The 24,827-nt window shown below is 42.7% G+C and overlaps 1 protein-coding gene across 2 annotated transcripts in view; it reads left to right on the top strand.

The window, feature by feature from the left end:
* asap3 (ArfGAP with SH3 domain, ankyrin repeat and PH domain 3) overlaps positions 1-24,827 on the top strand; it is a 54,652-nt gene that overhangs the window by 5,261 nt on the left and 24,564 nt on the right. For both annotated transcript variants that reach the window (XM_045723356.1, XM_045723355.1), the window contains exons 3-8: positions 14,376-14,521; positions 18,767-18,841; positions 19,684-19,733; positions 22,152-22,275; positions 23,569-23,654; positions 24,077-24,152. In XM_045723356.1, the coding sequence (XP_045579312.1) occupies positions 14,376-14,521; positions 18,767-18,841; positions 19,684-19,733; positions 22,152-22,275; positions 23,569-23,654; positions 24,077-24,152 (557 nt within the window). The remainder of the gene's footprint in view (positions 1-14,375; positions 14,522-18,766; positions 18,842-19,683; positions 19,734-22,151; positions 22,276-23,568; positions 23,655-24,076; positions 24,153-24,827) is intronic.

The following is a 24,827-nucleotide window of genomic DNA, read 5'->3' as shown; positions in this document are numbered from 1 at the left end:
CCCCCCACACACACACACTGTATTACAGACACCCAATGCATATTAAAACATAACTGCAGGCTTTAATAAGAGACTTGGGTGTGGGATGAGGTCTCATTATGGTTAATGTGTTTGTGGATGAAAGAGGCTGACATTGTATGGGAAGTGTTGGCTGAGCCACTCCTGTCTGTCTGAGACACAGGAGGTTGGTGGCACCTTAATCGGGGCAAACGGGCTAGTGCTTATAACTGGAGTGGAATTTGTGGAATGGTAACAATTACACCCAACACATGGTTTCCAAGTGTTTGATGCCATTCCGTTTGCGCCGTTCCAGCCATTTATTATCAGCAGCCTCCTGTGGTCTGAGACTAATGACAGTGTGTTTGACAATGGGCTCGATGTTAGCTGTTTCACTGACAGTGTTTAGTTCAGACTCGAGGTCAAGTAGGGCGCCCCTGTGTTTGTGTGCACACGAGTGTGTGTGCCCACTGTCCACCTACCACACACTTTGGCTTATAATATAGTTGCTTTGTTGGCAGGATGGTTAGAATGATCAAGTCATCCACCAGTTTGGCATGCTGATATTGTCTAAGTCCAGCGATGAAGAATACTGTACAAGCTTCTATGTCAGATTCTGGCACCTTTTTGAAGAAACTTTGCTTCATACTTTGATGTGACCAAACAATGAATCACCAGTTTCACAATGCTAACATGAAGTTGAACAGCGTCGTCAGTAAACTTGGATGGAGTTTCGATTTCGAAATGAGTCTTGGACGCCAATGTAAAAAAAGTGACTTGTTTTCCCAACTTTTTCCAAACTCTGAAATAGTCTGTTTTCCATTTTGGGGGTTTAACTGTCAGAGCGAGCCAAAGTTGGGGAAATGTTTGTCAGTCCCAAACAGTTCAGCAGTTGAGACCCCAACTCCACTATTCTCCCCCACCCCCTCTCAACACCCACTTTCTCTCTCCCTCTTTAAGTGGCACTCCAGTCTCATTTTTCACCTAATTTACTTAATCAAAGGCACATCTCAATAGGTGGTCTAGGTATGTCATGACATGGCACAAGTGGGGGGTGGGACTTTCCTATTTTCTCTATGGCTCCTCTATTGTTCCTCAAACAAAGGTGGAGGCTGACGACATCACAACTTCCAATCGGACCAACTCCTTGAAGGCCTTACTCTTTAAATGTGTGAAATTGTGCTTAATTAAAAAAAAAAATGTTTTACCCTTTAGTGCAGTGGTCACCAACCTTTTCTGAGTCACTTTTGCAGTCAAAAAGCAAGCCAAGATCTACCGCTCAGAATTTTTCTGACTTGATCTTCAGGTCTGAATGTCGGAGCTCTAGAAAGATGCCAGAGTTTCCGACTTGGAATGCCACTGCTTCAGTGTGTGTACTTTACTATATTTATACTTGGGATATCTCTTTTCAACAGTAAAAGTTCAAACATCACTGGAGGACTTCTTTAACTGGATACATATGGGGCTGTTCCATTCCAGTAAGGCTAAGGGGGGGCCCTCTTCCTTTTCGTTGTTAGTGGCTGGCTGATTCAGAACCGCTCAATCAGCCATGATGTTCACGTGTGATGTGTTGATAAACTCAGCAAAAAAAACTAACATCCTCTCACTGTCAACTGCGTTTATTTTCAGCAAACTTAACATTTGTAAATATTTGTATGAACATAACAAGATTCAACAACTGAGACACAAACTGAACAAGTTCATCACTCAATGCCTAGGTTTACCTCCACTGATGTTCTGAAAGAGCTGCAAAATCTGGATCCCTACAAATCAGCCGGGCTAGACAATCTGGACCCTTTCTAAAATGATCTGCCGAAATTGTTGCAACCCCTATTACTAGCCTGTTCAACCTCTTTCGTGTCGTCTGAGATTCCCAAAGATTGGAAAGCAGCTGCGGTCATCCCCCTCTTCAAAGGGGGGGACACTCTTGACCCAAACTGCTATAGACCTATATCTATTGTACCCTGCCTTTCTAAGGTCTTCGAAAGCCAAGTCAACAAACAGATTACCGACCATTTCGAATCCCACCGCACCTTCTCCGCTATGCAATCTGGTTTCAGAGCTGGTCATGGGTGCACCTCAGCCACGCTCAAGGTCCTAAACGATATCTTAACCGCCATCGATAAGAAACAATACTGTGCAGCCATATTCATTGACCTGGCCAAGGCTTTCGAGTCTGTCAATCACCACATTCATTGGCAGACTCAATAGTCTTGGTTTCTCAAATGATTGCCTCACCTGGTTCACCAACTACTTCTCTGATAGAGTTCAGTGTGTCAAATCGGAGGGCCTGTTGTCCGGGCCTCTGGCAGTCTCTATGGGGGTGCCACAGGGTTCAATTCTTGGGCCGACTCTTCTCTGTATACATCAATGATGTCGCTCTTGCTACTGGTGAGTCTCTGATCCACCTCTACGCAGACAACACCATTCTGTATACTTCTGGCCCTTCTTTGGACACTGTGTTAACAACCCTCCAGACGAGCTTCAATGCCATACAACTCTCCTTCCGTGGCCTCCAACTGCTCTTAAATACAAGTAAAACTAAATGCATGCTCTTCAACCGATCGCTGCCTGCACCTGCCCGCCCGTCCAGCATCACTACTCTGGACGGTTCTGACTTAGAATATGTGGACAACTACAAATACCTAGGTGTCTGGTTAGACTCTAAACTCTCCTTCCAGACTCACATTAAGCATCTCCAATCCAAAGTTAAATCTAGAATTGGCTTCCTATTTCGCAACAAAGCATCCTTCACTCATGCTGCCAAACATACCCTCGTAAAACTGACCATCCTACCGATCCTCGACTTCGGCGATGTCATTTAAAAAATAGCCTCCAATACCCTACTCAATAAACTGGATGCAGTCTATCACAGTGCCATCCGTTTTGTCACCAAATACTACCCATCACTGTGACCTGTACGCTCTCGTTGGCTGGCCCTCGCTTCATACTCGTCGCCAAACCCACTGGCTCCAGGTCATCTACAAGACCCTGCTAGGTAAAGTCCCCCCTTATCTCAGCTTGCTGGTCACCATAGCAGCACCCACCTGTAGCACGTGCTCCAGCAGGTATATCTCACTGGTCACCCCCAAAGCCAATTCCTCCTTCGGCCGCCTCTCCTTCCAGTTCTCTGCTGCCAATGACTGGAACGAACTACAAAAATCTCTGAAACTGGAAACACTTATCTCCCTCACTAGCTTTAAGCACCAGCTGTCAGAGCAGCTCACAGATTACTGCACCTGTACATAGCCCATCTATAATTTAGCCCAAACAACTACCACTTCCCCTACTGTATTTATTTATTTATTTTTCTCCTTTGCACCCCATTATTTCTATTTCTACTTTGCACTTTCTTCCACTGCAAATCTACCATTCCAGTGTTTTACTTGCTATAATGTATGTACTTTGCCACCATGGCCTTTTTTTGCCTTTACCTCCCTTCTCACCTCATTTGCTCACATTGTATATAGACTTATTTTTCTACTGTATTATTGATTGTATGTTTGTTTTACTCCATGTGTAACTCTATGTTGTATGTGTCAAACTGCTTTGCTTCATCTTGACCAGGTCGCAATTGTAAATGAGAACTTGTTCTCAACTTGCCTACCTGGTTAAATAAAGGTGAAATTATTTTTTAAATGTGACTAACAGAAATGGAATAATGTGTCCCTGAACAAAGGGGGGTCAAAATCAAAAGTAACAGTCAGTATCTGGTGTGACCACCAGCTGCATTAAGTTCTGCAGTGCATCTCCTCCTCATGGACTGCACCAGATTTGCCCATTCTTGCTGTGAGATGTTACCCCACTCTTCCACCAAGCACCTGCAAGTTCCCAGACATTTCTGGGGGGAATGACCCTAGCCCTCACCCTCCGATCCAACAGGTCCCAGATGTGCTTAATGGGATTGGGATCTGGGCTCTTCGTTGGCCATGGCAGAACACTGACATTCTTGTCTTGCAGGAAATCACACACAGAACGAGCAGTATGTCTGGTGGTCATGCTGCAGGGTCATGTCAGGATCAGCCTGCAGGAAGGGTACCACATGAGGGAGGATGTCTTCCCTGTAACGCACAGCGTTGAGATTGCCTGCAATGACGACAAGCTCAGTCCGATGATACTGTGACACACCTCCCCAGACCATGACGGACTGTCCACCTCCAAATCGATCACGCTCCAGAGTACAGGCCTCAGTGTAACGCTCATTCCTTCAACGATAAAGGTGAATCCGACCATCACCCCTGGTGAGACTAAACCGCGACTCGTCAGTGAAGAGCACTTCTTGCCAGTCCTGTCTGGTCCAGCTACGATGGGTTTGTACCCATAGGCGACGTTGTTGCCAGTGATGTCTGGTGAGGACCTAACTTACAACAGGCCTACAAGCCCTCAGTCCAGCCTCTCTCAGCCTATTGTGGACAGTCTGAGCACTGATGGAGGGATTGTGCGTTCCTGGTGTAACTCGGGCAGTTGTTGTTGCCATCCTGCAGGTGTGATGATCGGATGTACCAATCCTGTGCAGGTGTTGTTACATGTGGTCTGCCACTACGAGAACGATCAGCTGTCTGTCCTGTCTCCCTGTAGTGCTGTCTTAGGCGTCTCACAGTACGGACATTTCAATTTATTGCCCTGGCCACATCTGCAGTCCTCATGCCTCCTTGCAGCATGCCAAAGGCACGTTCACACAGATGAGCAGGGACCCTGGGCATCTTTCTTTTGGTGTTTCTTTTCAGTTAGTTGAAGCGAAATACAAACTCCTCAAATCCGAAAACTTCCATTTTTCAAACATATGACTATTTTACACCATTTTAAAGACAAGACTCTCCTTTATCTAACCACACTGTCCGATTTCAAAAAGGCTTTACAACGAAAGCAAAACATTAGATTATGTCAGCAGAGTACCCAGCCAGAAATAATCACACACCCATTTTTCAAGCAAGCATATGTCACAAAAACCAGAACCACAGCTAAATGCAACACTAACCTTTGATGATCTTCATCAGATGACACTCCTAGGACATTATGTTATACAATACATGCATGTTTTGTTCAATCAAGTACATATTTATATCAAAAACAGCTTTTTACATTAGCATGTGATGTTCAGAACTAGCATTCCCAACGAACACTTCCGGTGAATTTACTAAATTACTCACGATAAACGTTCACAAAAAACATAATTATTTTAAGAATTATAGATACAGAACTCCTTTATGCAATCGAGGTGTCCGATTTTAAAATGGCTTTTCGGTGAAAGCACATTTTGCAATATTCAGAGTAGATAGCTCGCCATCACGGGCTAGCTATTCAGACACCCACCAAGTTTGGTACTCACCAAACTCAGATTTACTATAAGAAAGATTGGATTACCTTTGCTGTTCTTCGTCAGAGTGCACTCCCAGGACTTCTACTTCAACAACAAATTTTTTTAAGCACTGTTCAATTTTGCCTAAACACTGACCCCAATGTTGGTTTGGTTCCAAATAATCCATAGTTATATCCAAATAGCGGCGTTTTGTTCGTGCGTTCAAGACACTATTCGAAGGGTGACGTGTGGACGCGTATCGTGACAAAAAATGTCAAAATATTCCATTACCGTACTTTCGAAGCATGTCAAACGCTGTTTAAAATCAATTTTTATGCGATTTTCCTCGTAAAAAATAATATTCCGACCGGGAGACGTCCTTTCCGTTCAAAGACTCAAAATCTAAAATGGACTCTTCACGTGCAAGCGCACACCCGTCTCATTGTTCTCAGATTGACCACTTACCAAATGCGCTACTGTTTTTCAGCCATGGGCTGCAAAGTCATCATTCAACGTTCTGGCGCCTTCTGAGAGCCTATGGGAGCCTTAGAAAATGTCACGTTACAGCAGAGATCCTTTGTTTTGGATAGAGATGACAAAGAAGGCCAAGAAATGGTCAGACAGGGTACTTCCTGTACAGAATCTTCTTAGGTTTTGGCCTGCCATTTGAGTTCCGTTATACTCACAGACACCATTCAAACAGTTTTAGAAACCTTGCAGTGTTTTCTATCCAAAGCTACTAATTATATGTATATTCTAGTTTCTGGGCAGGAGTAATAACCAGATTAAATCGGGTACGTTTTTTATCCGGCCGTGAAAATACTGCCCCCTATCCATAACAGGTTAACGACCATTCCACAGGTTCACATTCATTAATTGTTTATGGTTCATTGAACAAGCATGGGAAATGGTGTTTAAACCCTTTACAATGAAGATCTGTGAAGTTATTTGGATTTTTACGAATTATCTTTGAAAGACAGGTTTCTGAAAAAGGGACGTTCCTTTTTTTGCTGAGTTTGTGGTCAGTTAGGTGGACTCCATCCTCTTTCCTTTTTTTTTTTTTCTTTTCTCTCTCCTTCTCTCCTCTTTCTCTTCTATCTGTTTTTCCTCTCTCACCCCCCCTTTACCCCCTCCACCAAGAATGTCCTATTCCTCTCAGCTCTTGCCAGGATGCAGTGGTTTGTGTGTGTTGGGAAGAGATGAGTTTGCTGGAGTTTTAAAGGTCATTAATTATCTTCCCCAGGGACATTAGTCAGCATTCTGTTGCTTGTTTGATGTTTGTTATTGTGAAGACACCCGTGGTTAGCGAGCAGACCTTGGGGCACGCACACACAGGGACACAAACTCGCATGCACACAATGTTTCCTATTTCCCATTTCATACTATTGTGCCGTCAAACTACACTATGCTGGCTCTGATCAATACTGTTCCAGCAGCTAGTACAGCTGTGCGTGGCTCAGTAGTATGAAAGGGCATATGGGGTCACTTTCCTTTGGGTCATGACCTAATAACATCTCTTTCTGAGCCCTGGCACCACTGGGTTAGGTTAGACCCTACACTGGACAAAGTGACCCTGAAGACTAAACAGATGCAGTTATAAATAATCAGACTTTCCAACTCCAAGCTTTTCCACTCCGTTCTCTCACTTTGGTCCATTTTGCTTAGTGTAGAACTAGTGTCCTGACTAGGGCTGTTACGGTGACCTTACCGCCACACCGGCAGTAATGAGTCTTGAGCGCGGTCACATTCCACGTGTGTCACGGTAACTAGGCTCCTCCAAAACTGTGCTCTGATGCTGTTGATGGTTAGTAGCCTACCAAACTTGCTAACGGCTAATCGATAATGGCCTGGTACTCAGTGCTCTAATCAAATTTTGTTGGTCACATGCGCGTGTTCAGCAGATGTTATTGTGGCAAAATGCTTGTCTTTCTCGCTCCGACAGAAGTAATATCTAACAATTTCACAACCTATACCCAATACACACAAATCTAAGTACAGGAATGTAATTAAGAGTGTATATAAATATATGGACGAGCAATGTCAGAGGCATAGACTAAGATATAGAATACGGTATAAACATATGAGATGAGGAATGCAAGATATGTAAACATTATTAAAGTGACTAGTGTTCCATTAATTAGTGGCCAGTGATTTCAAGTCTGTATATAGGCAGCAGCCTCTAATGTGCTAGTGATGGCTATTTAACGGTCAGATGGCCTTGAAATAGAAGCTGTTTTTCAGTCTCTCGGTCCCAGCTTTGATGCACCTGTACTGACCTAGCCTTCTGGATGATAGTGGGTGAACAGGCAGTGGCTTGGGTGTTTTGTTGTCCTTTGATCTTTTTGGCCTTCCTGTGACATCAGGTGAGGAACTTGAAGCTTTCCACTTCTCCACTGCGGTCCCGTCGACGTGGATGGGGGGTGCTCCCTCTGCTGTTTTCTGAAGTCCTCGATCACCTTTGTTTTGTTGAGTGAGAGGTTATTTTCCTGGCACCACACTCCCAGAGCCATCCCCTCCTCCCTGTAGGCTGTCTCATCATTGTTGGTAATCAAGCCCACTACTGTTGTCGTCTGCAAACTTGATGATTGAGTTGGAGGCGTGCTCGGCCATGGATGAACAGGGAGTGCAGGAGGGGGCTGAGCACGCACCCTTGTGGGGCCCCAGTGTTGAGGATCTGCAAAGTGGAGGTGTTGTTTCCTACCGTCACCACTTGGGGGAGGCCTGTCTGGAAGTCCACGACCCAGTTGCACAGGGCGGGGTTCAGACCCAGGGCCTCGAGCTTAATAATGAACTTGGAGGGTACTATGGTGTTGAATGCTGAGCTGTCAATGAACATAATTCTTACATAGGAATTCCTCTTGTCCAGATGGGATAGGGCAGTGTGATGGCGATTGCATCATCTGTGGCTCCATTGGGACGGTAAGCAAATTTAAGTGGGTCTAGAGTGACCGGTAAGGTGATATAATCCTTGACTAGTCTCTCCAAGCACTTCATGACAGAAGTGAGTGCTACTGGGCGATAGTCATTTAGTTCAGTTGCACCCCAGTATCTCTACTTGCACATTCATCTTCTGCATATCTGCCATTCCAGTGTTTAATTGCTATATTGTAATTACTTTGCCACCATGGCCTATTTAAAAAGAGGTGCAGATATTCACTTTATAACCAGTGTAGCCTACCTGGCAAATTAAAAACGGAACCGCACATAACCTCCATTCGCTATTCAAGTGGAGACTACTGATGTTATTTTTATAAAAATAATTCCACACATTAATAGACTATATGTAAAGACGATATTCAATTTAGAATAGTTTGACAGGTGAGAATCAAGTGCTTGTCAAATTGTGAAGTGTGTGTGTGCTTGCAGCCTTCAGCAAGAAACAGAGCAGATCGCAATTCCTTTCATTCTACTTTTTAAATCATTAGTCGCATCATGCAGCCTAGAATGTTTTAGAAATCAAAACATATAGCCTAACATTTGTATCACAACTAAAGTTGCATAAATACATGTAAATGAAGCATATAGGAGGACCTTTTTCTTTGTTAACCTCTCAATACCGCTCAAAGTTTGGCAACGTATCTCTGCTAAGACCCGAGGCCCTGCCTTTTTTACTGAAGCTGCTGGGAAATGACAGACAACACAGCTCTTAGCTCCCTCTGTAGATGCCTACTGGACAACTTTATTTGTATTGCTTTTAAGTCTTCTAATACATTTTTATCTTGTTAATAACTTTTTTTTCTAGCTAGCTGTTTGTGTAGGTAATTTGAAATAATTTGGGGAAACATATTGTTTCTATTTTATTCAGCTATGTTCAATTATTCTTCTTACTATAAAATAATGCCACGGGAATTACAAGATAATCTATCATAGCCCACAGCCATAGGCCATGATCTGGCTAGGCCATATAAGGTCAACTTATACTATTCTGTTCTTCTGAAATAGGCTACATATTCTTCATATCATGTGTGTTTTCTTGTTGTTGACCTGCCTAAAATATATAATGGATTTACTGTGACGGTGTAGGTTTATGCGACTTTATTCAAATGTAGATGTTCCAGAGGTCCACATCAGTGGCTTGTAGGCTGTGTGTGGAAGCCAGGAGATCTTAATCAAAACCATGGTGAAAGCTAGCGGAACAAAGTGAGAGATCAGGAGACTAGATTTTTGTGGAAGAAAGCAGAGTATGAAGAACACTTAAATTGGAGCACAGCAATAGCAGACAGCCTCTTGTGAGCTAGGAGTGTAAACACACTTCACGTGAAAGGGTGTCTGAAGGAGAGACGGAGGCTAACCTTGAGTCATTCCACCTCAAAGCGCAATAAAGAGGATTTCGACACCCACTATCTCAGATTGTTCTGAAATTGTTTGATTAGAAACAGAAAATATTAGCATTCCTGAAACAATTTGTTGAAATAATATTTGATATCTGAGAAATGTATCAGAAATTAGATCTCTCTGATTGCACCCAAATTGGCAAATTGTTATTTATAGGATTCATATAATCTTCAATAAAATCGTACTTCTGATTTGGACCATAGTTGTTCCCAACAATGAGTAAGACACGAGGAATCCAATAAAATGATCAATAGCCACACACCCCATGCCAAGTTTTGCCAACCATATGCCCCTGCTACTGCCACCTCACCCTTTTATCTATTTTGCTGGTCTCTTGTGTTTTTAATTTTTTTTGCAACTTTGGGTAGAAAACCAATATCTTTTGCTCCTGAAGAAAATCATTTGTATGGTCATCCTTACAATTCAAGCCAGTCCTCCATTTTTAAATTCATTCAGTTTGTCCTTCTCTTAGGTTTAAGGCCTTTGCAGATTTATGTCGCATTCAGTCATTTATGATTGTCACACTGTTACCAAATCTTTTTACATTTTAGGATTTACTTCAGTTCTGTAGTGACATTCTGCGTTTGGTTTAAGTGGCTACGTCAACTGACATAGGCTACGTCAACTGCAGCGGTGTATTCGATCTGTGCATGTGCCAGCGCAGATGCTTGTGTGAGTGAAGTGAGCTCGGAAACTTTTTTTCACATCTTTTTATATGCCTGAACTTAGAATTAAATGGGCTTCCCCAAAATAACATGGTGGCTTAGGTAGAACGTTTTATTTTGATTGCCGATTTTGTGCATTTCTCATAATCCCGTCAGCCTGATTTCAGATGTATGTAGCCTAAACACGATTTAAGGAAATTGTTCTTCTTACACATGTAAATGTTTAAATCTAACCTATTGTATTAATCTGGCTAGTCACAATAATCATATAATTGTGTGCGTTACTCCGTGCCAGCCGCGTTCCTATTGGTCAGTTACCGGGTCGGCTCGTAACACCAGCCACGCTACACGATAAAGCCAAAGAAAATCTGACACTGACAGAACTTTGTCAGAGCCTATGACCAGACGTAGCAGCAGACCTAGACCCTGTCACATTGAAAGAGCCAAGACGTCTGACAATCATTTACCAGGGGCGGAAATCCCGGGGGACACACGACCCCCTCCATCCTGGGAAAATATGATTTGTCCCCCCCAATATATCACTGAAACATAACTGTCATTTAGATAATATTAATAATACGCAATGAAAGCAATTGTACTGATTATAGACACTTAATAGCGCGTTTTTAAGTTTCAAAAGATTGCGACCCCCCCCCACCCTTTGCCTCAATGGTTTGATCCACTGCCAGTTCCTTAGTTGGCAAGGTAACAGAGGGGTCGTATCTACTGTCTGAAAGGCACTCAATGAACGTAACTGACGTGAGGTTAATCCAGTCAATCGCGCACACACACTAGCTGAATATGCAGAGCTAGCGTGCAAATATTAACTATTAATATATTCCATTAATATTCAATTTATGTGGCCTCGTCAAAGATGGAATCTTTGCTATCGTCAATTTATTTCAAGATCAGCATGCAGATGATGTAAGTTAGTGCTTCAAAGTCCCTGCGATAAGGTTAGCGATAAACTGAAGTCCAAACTGAAGAGCTACACTCTCTTCTACCATTGTCTTAAATATATTTAATGGTCTCGTTACAAAAGCTAAATTGTCGCAAGGGAACATTTTATTTACTTATTTATTTATTTATTTTATTTCACCTTTATTTAACCAGGGTAGCAAAAATTATAGCAAACACCACTGAAACAGAATTGGTGCTTGCTAGCTTTGCAAATTCAGCTATTGTTGGAAGCCAGCCAATATGAAACAAACTATTAAAATTACAAAAGGTTGCAGCATATGTTGTGTAAATGGTGAACTCATACAGCTGTCAACTCTTGTCATTTTAATCCGTTTCACATTTGCTAGCTACCTTTTAGATCGAAGCCCAAATAGAATGATAAAAGATAAGATAGAAGCCCATCTCCTACTGTAAATAACCTACACACTGTGTGTGTGTGTGTGTGTGTGTGTGTAGCCAGCCAGGTAGAAAAATAAAAGACGGACATCAGAGTATTTTTCAGTACACCAAAACGCAGAGTAAGAACCCTAGGTAGCCTAATATCTCAAAGACTAGTTGATATAATGTTCATAAGAAAGAAATGAAATTCTAATGGGAATGTTTCACAATGATGTCATTAGGCAGAGCAGGCAACAGATGGCACACAGACAGCAGAGTTGGGGACAGATATGCAGGGACAGACTGGCAGAGACAGGGAGTCTCAGGTAAGTTTTTTGAGTCTTTGTTTGGCAACATTATGAAAGGTTCTCAATTTTTTTGACTTGTAAAATAGGAACATAATTGGAAAATGCCATGGATACCCCCACTCTCAACTTAAACTGGTGACTGAACTAAGATTTGTTAAAGGCAATGGTATTGCAGTTGTGATTAGTTGTGTAGTTTTGGGTACCGGTAGTTAGGAGTACGGCAAACACCTTATTTCTTTGGTTCCTCAATATACATTTACCATATTACAATGTAGGCTTTGTGTTACAGCACTACTTTTGTTGTCCCCCTCAGGAATTGCTCTTGAGAAAATTTCATGTAATTGTCCCCTCCAAAGTTGATATCAGATTTTCGCCCCTGTTTACGATTTAAGATTTTGCCTACAAAGTGGAAATTTTGTCTTGGACAGTACAATCGTGGCATATGACGGCTAATATCATACAGTCTGCAAAGGCCTTTATTTAGTGTCCAGGAAATGGCCCCTCTGTGGTTTATATTCCCTTAGGTATGGATTAGTTAGACCAGGGTTTCTTTAACCTTTTGACGGTGTAGAGAAATGTACATTTCCTGCAATTCTACATATTTAGCCGTGTGACCCAAAGGAAATGTGGCTTTTTCTTGAAAAATGTTGTGCAATTTTACTCATTTTGCCATGGTTAAAATGTACATTTCCTGCAATTCTACACATTTTGTCATGATTTATGCCATGTTAATATATCTGAGTGACAGCGACTAATCAATCAATGGGGGCACCCTGGAGGTCAGAGCCCCTGGGCATGTGCCCTGCATGCCTGGTCAGAATTCGGGCCATGATAGCTGACTAGACTAACTTAGCCATTTAAAAATAATAATTAAAATTCTGACATGGCTAATTGAATGATTGTCAGTGAGTGGGGTGGGGGGGGGACCCAAACACACGGAACAGTGTTTTGCAATGTTTTTGGGTTGGGTTTAATGGTAAATTTCACACTACGAAAAGAGACGTTTTCTAACAACTGTATTGAAAAACATACGACTGGATTGCAATGGTTCATAATTGTATTTTATTAGGATTGTTGCATTTTAGTCACTGGCCCATTTCTCCATCAAAGTTTTGGGCATGTAAAAAAATCTTTAAATGAAAATTGCACCATACGGATAGCCCTCTCAAAGAACTGCTGGACTTTGTGGGACTATTTTAAGGTGATTTGGGTTGAAGCATTAGGTTGCTAAGAGAAGGACAAACTGAATTGCTTTTATGGAGGACTAGCTTGCCCACAATTTACTTTCACCATGAGCAAAAGCAATTGGTTTTCTACCCAAAGTTGCAAAGAAAATATTGTGATCCATTTTAATAAATGGAGACCAGCAAAATGGATAAAATGTATTTATGGTAAATAATGCAATGGCTAATTTCTCTGAACGGGGGGGAAAAAACATCCAGACTCACAGTTAATGCATTAGGGTTGAAGAAGCAATACTCCAAGCTGCAGCTCCATACAACTTGTCAAAGATGGAGAACCGATACTGCATACTGGTTGTTGGGGTGGGATTTCTATAGAGTGTTGACAATTTTACTGGAATCCTCATGTCTTACTCTATCGTAGGAAGAAATGTTGTCCAATTTGGATTTTGCGTACTATATTTGCTAATTTTATAGGATTCACATAATTTTTAACAGGGTCACTTTGGGTGCAATCAATTAGCTTTTATTTCTCAGATCAAATTACATTTCAACAAAATAGTCAGTTAAGAACAAATTCTTATTTACAATGACGGCCTACACCGGCCAAACGCTAACCCAGTTGACGCTGGGCCAATTGTGCGCCGTCCTATGGGACTCCCAATCACGGCCGGTTGTGATAGAGCCTGGAATCGAACCAGGGTCTGTAGTGACACCTCTAGCACTGAGCAGCAGTGCCTTAGACCGCTGCGCCACTCGGGAAGGGTTTGGCTGGCCGGGATGTCTTTATCCCATCGCACGCTAGCAACTTTGGCGGGCTGGGCGCATGCACGCTGACACGGCTGGCAGGTTTACGGTGTTTCCTCCAACACATTGGTGCGGCTGGCTTCTGGGTTAAGTGTGCATTGTGTCAAGAAGCAGTACGTCTTGGCGGGGTTGTGTTTCGGAGGACGCATGGCTCTTGACCTTCACCTCTCCCGCATGGCTCTTGACCTTCACCTCTCCGTACGGGAGTTGCAGCGATGGAACAAGACTGTAACTACCAATTTGGCTATGATGATGAAAAAGGGCAAAAAAAAATAAATACTAATAAATACATTTCAGGAATGCTAATCGTGTCAGTTTCTAACTACCGAAAAGATTTCAGAACAATCTGAGATGGTGGGTGTCATGGCTTGCTAAAATGACATGGAATGACTCAAAAGGCAGCATAGGATGGAAACAACAATTAAGTTTGTGTTTGTGGTTCTAGGTCACGCAGAGAACAAGGAGCAGTACATCGACGTGCTGGAGAACCTGGGGAACAGTCACCTGACCCAGGACAACAACGAGGTGTCCACTGGGTTCCTGAACCTGGCTGTCTTCACCAGGGAGGTCACCGCACTCTTCAAGAACCTGGTGAGAGTAGGGGGAGACTTTGGAGGGACAGGGTGTAAGTTTGAGGGAAGACTTTTGGGAGGTGGAGGAGAGAAGAAATGGGTGCAAGATGTCAAGAGTTTTGAGTGATAATAGAGGGGAGACATTTTTTAGGGGATAAGGGGACGGGGCTAAGAGTCTGGGAGAGGTAAGGCACTTTGGAAACAGGGATGAGAGAAACTTTGGGGGAAGGGGTAGGAAATGAGTAGGGTGTATAGGGTAGGGAGAGGTGTGGGAATAACCTTTTTGTATCTGGGGGAGGGGCAATGGCTGCAGAGTTTGGAGTTATAGGTGTTGATGTAGTGATGGTGTTGAGGGGGAAGAGGAGTGTATAGTTAAGAGGAAACAGTGCTTTTGAGAATACAGATTAATTTGTTTTATTGGATGTGGGTGGTGACAGAACAGATGTGGTAAAGTTAGGCTGTAGTTGGCCACTGTTGCAAAACTATTATTCCAAACGGAAAACATGTTACAACGAAAACAGGAGTTTCTATTGGACAAATGCAGGTATGTACCTCACCATTTCTTCCGTTTGGTTCCTAGTGAGTACACCCTTGGGTGACGTCTAAGAGAGGTGCTAGAGGTGACAATAGGCTGTTGCTAACACCAATGCAGTATTCAGTCAGATCATAAACATTTGAAGTTGAGCGCCAATGACCTAAGGTAGATGTACAAATATACACTGAGTGTACAAAACATTAGGAACACCTTCCTAATATTGAGTTGCATCCCCTTTTGCCCTCAGAACAGCCTCAATTCGTCAGGGCATGGGGCGCTCTACAAGGTGTCAAATCACATTTTATTGGTCACATACACATATTTAGCAGATGTTATTGCGGGTGTAGCGAAATGCTTGTGTTCCTAGCTCCAACAGTGCAGTAGTATCTAACAATACACTCATCTAAAAAGTAAAATAATGTAATTAGGAAATATTAGGACGAACAATGTCGGAGTGGCATTGACTAAAATACTGTATAGTAGAATACAGTATATACATATGAGATGAGTAAAGCAGTATGTAAACATTAATAATCGAACACTAGTCACTTTCAATGAAGTGGCCAGTTATTCCGTAAACGTTTGGAGTTGAGCGCCATCAATGATCTAAGGTAGATGTACAAATATGCACTGATTGTACAAAAGCGTTCCACACGGATGCTGGCCCATGTTGACTCCTTTGTGTGGTGGACTGTTCTTGATACACACAAACTGTTGAGCGTGGAAAAACCCATCAGCGTTGTAGTTCTTGACACAGCCAAACCGGTGCGCCTGGCACCCACTACCATACCCTGTTCAAAGGCACTTAAATATTTTGTCTTTCCCATTCCCCCTCTGAATGGCAATTCATACACAATCAATGTCTCAAGGCTTAAAAATCCTTCTTTAACCTGTCTCCTCCCCTTCATCTACACTGATTTCTGAAGTGGATTTAACAGGTGACATCAATAAGGGATCTTAGCTCTCACCTGGATTCACCTGGTCAGTCTGTCAATGAAAGAACGGGTGTTTTGTACACTCAGTTTAGAATAGTCCTAATCCGTCATTTTCTGGTTATGTGAACTCATCCTTTCTGATGTAAATCTTCTCCATCACACACACACAGTACTTCATGTCTGCAGCTCTACACATGAATAGTGCTGAGTGGTCCTACTGCCATCACTAAGCTGTGACTTAACCAAGCCATGAGCTCATTAATCGTGTGCCTGCGCTCGTGCCTGGTCAGAGGGGTTATTTATGAATGAGTTGCAGTGTGGTCACAGCTGGAGGGTCAAAGGGCCCCCGTTTAAGGAGAGGGGTGAGGAAAGACCCCACTCTTGTCGCAGCAGTATGTGTGTGCATATGCTTGAAGGAGTGAGTCGTGTGTGCATGCATTGTGTTGGGGGGGGGATACAACAACTGCAGGAGAGCACCTCTCGCCCCTCTGAGAACTGGAACCCTCCTACTGATATTCGATTTATAATTCATCCCAGACCTCAGTGTGTTGGGAGTGGACACGGCAACTCCCCCTTTCTCCCCCCAGCTGTCAAAGTCCCCCTCAGGACCTTGAGGGAGTGCCGGAGTAAACTGAGGAAACTAATCCAAAACACTACCACTGCTTGATTTAGGGGCTTTTACAGTAAACTGTGTGGGGGGGGGGGCTGTGTGTCTGAGTGCGTGCTCTGAAGAGGGTCGTTTCACTGTTACACAGAACACAGGGCCTTTTTTTTTTTTTTTTTCATTCAATTCTCGGAAGAAAATCAAAACAAAGACACTAACTTTTTAAAGTTTTGCATCAATTTCTCAAGGTGAACCCAAGTGTGAACTCAGAAGGGGGAAATGGTTGTCTTTTTATTTACCTACAGAGCTGCTTCAGTACAGGAGATGTTTTTTGCACTGAACTAGGGTTGCAAAATTCTGGTAACCTTCCCAAAAGTCCCAGACTTTGCTAAAAGACTGGTTGGAGGTTTCCAGATTTCCTTCTTCCAACTGGGATTTCTAGAAAACCTGGGCATTTTGGGAAGGTTCCTGGAGTTTTGCCACCCTACACTGAGCAGTCAGTTAATCAGTACATTTGTAAATCGGTAGGATCTACAAAATGGGTCAGATGTTTTGATTATCCATTTCAGTGTTATCACTTTATCAGCATGTGAGGTACATCAAACTGTGAATGTACTACACTGAACAAAAATATAACCGCAACAATTTCAAAGTTATGGTCATATATTTTTTTTTTGTCCCGTGTTTTACCAGGTAAGTTGACTGAGAACATTGTCAATTACAGCAACAAGGGGGGGGGTTACATGTGGTTGAGGCCAGTTGGACAAACAAATTCTCTAAAATGTTGGAGGCAGCTTATGGTAGAGAAATTAATATTCAATTCTCTGGCAACAGCTCTGGTGGACATTCCTGTAGTCAGCATGCCAATTGCACGCTCCCTCAACTTGAGACATCTGTGGCATTGTGTTGTGACAAAACAGCACATTTTAGTGGCCTTTTGTCACCAGCACATGGTGCACCTGTATAATGATCACGCTGTTTAATAAGCTTCTTGATATGCCACACATGGTAGATGGATTATCTTGGTAAGGGAGAAATGCTCACTAACATGGATGTAAATACATTTGTGCACAACATTGGAGAGAAAAAAGATTTTTGTGCGTTATGGAACATTTCTGGGATCTTTTATTTCAGCTCATGAAACATGGGACCAAGACTTTACATGTTGCATTTTATATTTTGTTCAGTGTAGTTTTGCAAGAAAAGCTAAAATGGATACAGACCTCTAAATTGATAAACTGTTTTGAGGTCTTCCTATTAAACAATGTTGCTTGTTTTCCGCCAGAGTTGGATAGAGAACAGCATTTGAATCGCTCTATTATTTTAGGGATACTATGGTGCAGTTGCCTTTTTGTCTTAATATGCATATTTTTGTTTTAATCATATGTTGGTCATTGTTGCGTGTCCTGCCCTTGATGCATGCTGTGATAAAACTATTTCCCAAATTGGGATTAATAAAGTAATACTCTATAGAGGTACTATATTATGATGCCAGAAATGGATGGGATAGAAAATTGTGTGAGAGAACAGGAATAAACCTACATAGACCGTGGAGCTAATCATTCAGCAGGTCACCACCCTGCTTTGGTCCCAAGCCAAGTCTGCACCATGATAAGAGTGAGGGAGGGGATTGCAGGGCGCCATGTCCTTGTTCCTGGGTGGTGGTGTTTATATTATGTTTCACCCCTTAAAGAGCAGCGCTTTCATTTGTATGGTGTACATTTTAGGACATGTCCTTGTTCCTGGGTTAGGGTTCAGGTGGTAGCGTATCATGTATCGGCCTGTAAGAGCAGAGGTGGAGAAGGACTGGACTGACAGACTTTACGACAACTTTTATCTGTATGGTGTACATTTTAGGACATTCATGTGTTGTGGATGTCCTAAAATGTGCACCGTTATTCTGTAGTCCAATTCGATGCACAACGGGAAGGATTTTCAGCGTAAGTAACCAGAATACAGTATGCAATACACTTATTCCATCTGAATCTCATTTGATTTGGTCATGTACAAATTCTGATTTGTTGTGCACCCGGAGCCATCCCATCCCTAAAGCCATTCCTCGAAATGTGACTCAATAAAAAAAACTGGACCATATGACCCAAAGGAACCAATACAGGTTTTTTATTTCGTCATTGTAAATCGAAAATGGGTGTCTGTGTAGCTATGTGACTCATTGTCTCTGTCTTCCAGGTCCAGAACCTGAACAACATCATCTCCTTCCCCCTGGAGAACATCCTGAAGAGTGAGCTCAGAGACAGCAGACTGGTGAGTAACTAGGGTTGAAAGATTCCAGTAACTTTCCCAATATTGCCTGGTTTTCCAGAAAGCCCGGTTGGTAGGGTTCCCGAGTTTCCTGCATATCCCCTCCTTATTCCAGGAATGTTCCAACTGGGAATTATGGGAAAGTTCCTGGAACTTTGCAACCCTACGAGTAGCTCTACTGTAGTGTACAAACTGTAAGTCTTCTGTGTAACCTACTGTGCACTAACTCTCCTGCCTCCCACAGTCTGTGTCTGTAAAGTCAGCTAGAGATGCACCTTGTCTAAGAGTAAACCACAACCCTGCAAAACATCAGCTCTGTGTACTTACTACTGTCTAGTGCCATTTTATGACCAACACCCATATTGTGTTGGGTGTCGCAAATTAGTGAAAGCTTTTTAAACTGTTGCATCCCATCGGATGAGCAATTCTTCATTCAATATGTCAGTCTGTTTATCTGTACCATTAATTTATTATTATTATTTTTGAAATAAAGCATAAATATGGTCGGGAGTTTTTGCTGACCATGTGACTCGACCAGGAGAAACTGGGCCACTGTTTTATATAGGCTTAGACTATTACTAATAGGACCTGGAGTTTTACCTGGTCAGGTCACATGGTCAGGAAAACCCCTGGCCCTACATAATGAGTCATTCACCTGCAGTAGATATTATTGTCAAACTCCTTTTGTTGAAGCGTTATATAAGGGTAGTGACTGGGGCCTCCTGTGCAGTGTCCTGTGAATGTCCACAGTTTCGATGATATACAGTAGAATAGAGGCCATGTTTATTTGATTTGTCTGGAGCAGATGCCAAGCTGGTCATAACCATCTTTTTCGTATTCTTTAGGAGCTGAAGAAGCAGTTGGAGAAAAGCTGGAAGGACTATGACATCAAAGTGTAAGTTGATAGTGATTATAAGGATTTTAGTCTATTCTTTTTATGGTCCATCTCTCAGAAGGATATATACAGTACCAGTCAGAAGTTTGTACACCTTGAATGAGTAGGGTTTTCCTTTATTTGTATTATTGTAGAATAATAGTGAAGACATCAAAACGATGAAATAAAACATGGAATCATGTAGTAACCAAAAAGTGTTAAACAAATCAACATATATTTTAGATTCTTCAAAGTAGCCACCCATTGCTTGATGCCAGCTTTGCACAATCTTGGCATTCTCTCAGCCAGCTTCATGAGGAATGCTTTCCCAACAGTCTTGAAGGAGTTCCCACATATGCTGAGCACTTAAAAAAAAAAATGTAACCCTTTTTTCTCCCCAATTTCGTGGTATCCAATTAGTAGTAGTTAGTCTTTGTCTCATCGTTGCAACTCCCGCACGGACTCGGGAGAGGCGAAGGTCGAGAGCCATGCGTCCTCCGAAACACAACCCAACCTAGCCGCACTGCTTCTTGACACAATGCACGTCCAACCCGGAAGCCAGCCGCACCAATGTGTCGGAGGAAACACCGCACACCTGGCGACCTGGTCAGCGTGCACTGCGCCCGGCCCGACACAGGAGTCGCTAGTGCGCGATGAGACAAGGATATCCCTGCCAGCCTAACCCGGACGACGCTGGGCCAATTGTGCGCCGCCCCATGGGCCTCCCGGTCGCGGCCGGCTGCGACAGAGCCTGGGCTCGAACCCAGAATCTCTGATGGCGCAACTAGCACTGCGATGCAGTGCCTTAGACCACTGCGCCACCCGGGAGGCGCTGCGCACTTGTTGGCTGCTTTTCCTTCACTCCGCGGTCCAACTCATCCAAGACCATCTCAATTGGGTTGAGGTCGGGTGATTTTGCAGGCCAGGTCATCTGATGCAGCGCTCCATCACTCTCCTTCTTGGTCAAATAGCCCTTACACAGCCTGGAGGTGTGTTTTGGGTCCTTGTCCTGTTGAAAAACAAATGATAGTCCCACTAAGCAAAAACCAGATGGGATGGTGTATCGCTGAAGAATGCTGTGGTAGCCATGCTGGTTAAGTGTGCCTTGAATTCTAAATAAATCAGTGTCACCAGCAAAGCACCCCCACACAATAACACCACCTCTATTTTTTATAGTGGGAACCACACATGCGGAGACCATCCGTTCACCTACTCTGCGTCTCACATGGCAGTTGGAACCAAAAATCTAAAATTTGTACTCATCAGACCAAAGGACAGATTTCCACCAGTCTGATGTCCATTGCTCGTGATTCTTGGCCCAAGCAAGTCTCTTCGTCTTATTGGTGTCCTTTTAGTAGTGGTTCCTTTGCAGCAATTTGGCCATGAAGGCCTGATTCACAGTCTCCTCTGAACTGTTGATGTTGAGATGTCTGTTACTTGAACTCTGTGAAGCATTTATTTGGCCTGCAATTTCTAAGGCTCGTAACTCCTAATGAACTTATCCTCTGCAGCAGAGGTAACTCTGGGTCTTCCTTTTCTGTGGCGGTCTTCATGAGAGCCAGTTTCATCAAAGCGCTTGATGGTTTTTGCGACTTCACTTGAAGAAACTTTTTTAAAGTTTTTTGAAATTGACTGACCTTCATGCCCTAAAGTAATGGGCTCTTTGCTCATTTGAGCTGTTCTTGCCATAATTCGGACTTGGTCTTTTACCAAATAATCTTCTGTATAGCACCCCTTCCTTGTCACAACACAAACTGATTGGCTCAAACGCATTAAGAAGGAAAGAAATTCCACAAAGTAACTTTTAACAAGGCACACCTGTTAATTGAAATACATTCCAGGTGACTACCTCATGAAGCTGGTTGAGAGAATACCAACAGTGTGCAAAGCTGTCAAGGCAAAGGGTGGCTACTTTGATTAGTTTAAGTTTTTTTGGTTTCTAAATGTTTCCATGTGTTATTTCATAGTTTGTCTTCACTATTATTCTACAATGTAGAAAATAGTAAAAATAAAGAAAAACCCTGGAATGAGATGGTGTGTCCAAACTTGTGTGAGTGGAATTTCTACACATCCAATAATGTTCAATTGCTGAGGCATGGCACTTTCCAATCTAAATTTGAGCTCAGACATTACACTATTGGTCTAAATTGCATGTTGTCTAATATAAGCTAAAAATATATGAAGGGGGCTTCACCTCCACAAAAAAGGGAGTGTGTTACAGGAATAGGATGTGTAAAAGGGCAAAGATTAGGACAGTAAATACCTGCTGACTGTATCATGTAAATCCACCCATATCACTTTCTCATGCGCTGTCCCTGGTCTTTTCAGCAGCTGTTTTGTCTGCCCTGCTACATTTTCTAACGCTATTTGTTTTCATTAAGGGTATCCATCCATTTCTCTCAAACTCTCTCTCACTCTCACTCTCACACTCACTCACAGTGGGAAACTGGAGAAGGAGAGAAGGGAGAAGAGTCGGCAGCTGGGCCTGATCAAGACTGAGGGATACAACGTGACGGAGGACATGGAGCGAGAGAGGAGGACCTTCCAGCTGCAGATGTGTGAGGTGGGGTCATGGAGCTGAGACTAGACAGGAAACGTGCGCACACAGATACTAGCGATGGGCACGGCTAATCAGATATCCGAACGGTCTTTAGTACTCAATTACTTGAGTGTGTGTGCATTTTTTGTAGGCCTATTTTGACAATTTAAAAAGCTTTGCTATGCATTTTATCCTTGTGACGTTGTTACCTACAAGGACATACCATGGCTTTTAAAATATTTAATTTAATAAATATGCTATTTTGTCCACTTCAAATAGCAATTACAGGCGCGCACCTAATGGACTTTCACAATACCTGACACAGACCAATGCAAAACACTCACCAGAAAACCTTTTTTTATTTGTATCAGAATCAGTTTTACCATGGTGAAAATGACTTATTTTGAGTTGATTAGGATCCTAGATCTGTGCATAAGGACAACTTCTCCCCTGAACCGCACAGCTTGGATCAAGGTGGGGGTGGCAGACGATGTAAAATGTGGAGCACAGATTGGAATCGGTACCATTGGATTCGGACTCCAAAGCTAAGCTCAGTTAAGGTTGTAGCTCACAGTTACACTTTACGAGCGTAGGGGAATTTGTTCTTTAGTTGCACTCTCTCTGTGAGGTCAGCTGCTGAGATGGATGGAGGAGAAAAAGAGGAATTATTCCCCTTCCTCCAAGGCTCTCGCCTGGGTCCTATTCATCAGGGCACGCAACAGCAAAAATATTGTAGGATAAATCGAGGTTGTACATTGCTGTTTCAGTCTTTAAAAAAAAAAAAAAAAAAGAATCCTCTCGTTTGTTGCCTAATGAAACCGCAGACAGATGGCTTTAAACAAGTCTTTATGGAGCAGAGACGAAGCAGACTGCAGTCATTCCTTCCACAAGCAGCAGCGAGGTCCTACAGCTGGCTCCAAATGCTTTTTTCCTACCTACCTTAAAAAAAAGAAAAGATTTAGCAACAGACTTCAAACAGTTAAAATGGTTGCGTTATTTCATGTTTGGGCTGAGTCCTGAAAACCATACCGTCTTCAACAGAAGAAAAACTTGTTTATATTAAGGTCCAGCATTTTTGCTGACCATGACGTGACCACGAAGGCCTGGACTTTTTCCTAGTCAGGTCACAATGGTCAGGGAAAAACTCCAGGCCCTATTCAAATATACACTAAACCAGGATCAAAGAGTGACTGATTTGAATCAGTAAAATGATGCACAACTTAATTGTGGTCTATAACCACTGACAGTTTCGGAACCTAACCGAAACCTAAGCTCTGTAACCATGGTTACTAACGCTACATCCTCTGGGTTGTCCAGTACTTGCTAAAGATCCAGGAACTGAAGGTGCGCCAGGGTCCAGACCTGCTCCAGAGTCTCATCAAGTACTTCCAGGCCCAGCTCAAGTAAGTTCTCCTTCTATGCTGCATTCATGCCCTTTTGAGCTGGACTGCATTGTCCTGGTTATAGTCTATTATATAGTTAGTGGAACTGTGCTTGAGAGGATAATGTGTCAAAGAAAATATCAGAGCCAGTTTGGCATGGAAGTATCAAAGGGACTTATGGTAAAGCATATGGCTTTCATACTGTTGAGTTTCCCAGCTACTACACAGAGTAGCACCACAAAGGGTTTACGTCAGGAATGTTACTGTGGCTTCTGGTGTAAAATGTGTCTGTTCAGTTGTGTCTTCCTTTTACTAGCTATTGCCACGGTACTTAACTATTTGTTGCATATGTAGTGTTTGTTCGACTTGGTATGCTAGGAGCTCTTATAACCTGTGTGTGTTTGGGGATCATGTACCTGAGTGTTAAAGCGGTGTTGTCTCAGTTTCTTCCAGGACGGCTTAAAAGCTGCCGAGAACCTTAGTCCTTTTGTGGAGAAGCTGGCTTCATCTGTCCACACGGTAATGAGTATTTTATGTGTTTTTGTCTACTTGTTTGTCAGTCAGTTTCGCCTTCCTGTACGAGAGGATTTAAGTGGAATGTTACTACCTTTTGTCTACTTCAGTCAGTCTCTCCATCCACAAGAGAGGATTTAACCGGAATGTCCACAAGCCTATCGAGGGCCAGTCATAAAATAACTTCTGGCACATTTCCCAGTATGTTGACTAGTAAATCTATTTCTATACATTTCCCTCACCCTTGTTTTGAATGCGCTATCTTATCTAGAATGTAAGTCAGTCACCACAGATTTACTGTCTGGGTCAAAGGTCAGATTCTATTCCAACTGCTGACCTGCTTTCTGAAGCTAAGTTTAGTAAATAGTGTTCTGGAACTATGATACGAACCATGTCTTCTCTACCACGTGACTACCTTACAAATATAATCTAGATGACATTTCTATGGTGACTACCATTATACTACTGCTTGCACAGGTGGTTGTTTTGGCAGTTAAGCCGTCTGAAGGTTGAACTATTTGAAACTTAGTCATAGCCATGGAACTGTATCAATCTAAAATGGTGAGACCCTTGTCTGTTTAGAATGGGGTTAGTGGAAGGTTAGGTTTTAGGGCTAATCTCCGTGTGTGTCTAGCAGGCTGTCTGACGCTCACGCAAGCACATACACAAACAACCCCCCCA

This window comes from Salmo salar, chromosome ssa09, assembly GCF_905237065.1.
Source record: "Salmo salar chromosome ssa09, Ssal_v3.1, whole genome shotgun sequence".
NCBI lineage: Eukaryota > Metazoa > Chordata > Actinopteri > Salmoniformes > Salmonidae > Salmo > Salmo salar.
Note: the sequence above shows the minus strand (reverse complement) of the source record. Positions and strands in the feature narration are given on the sequence as shown.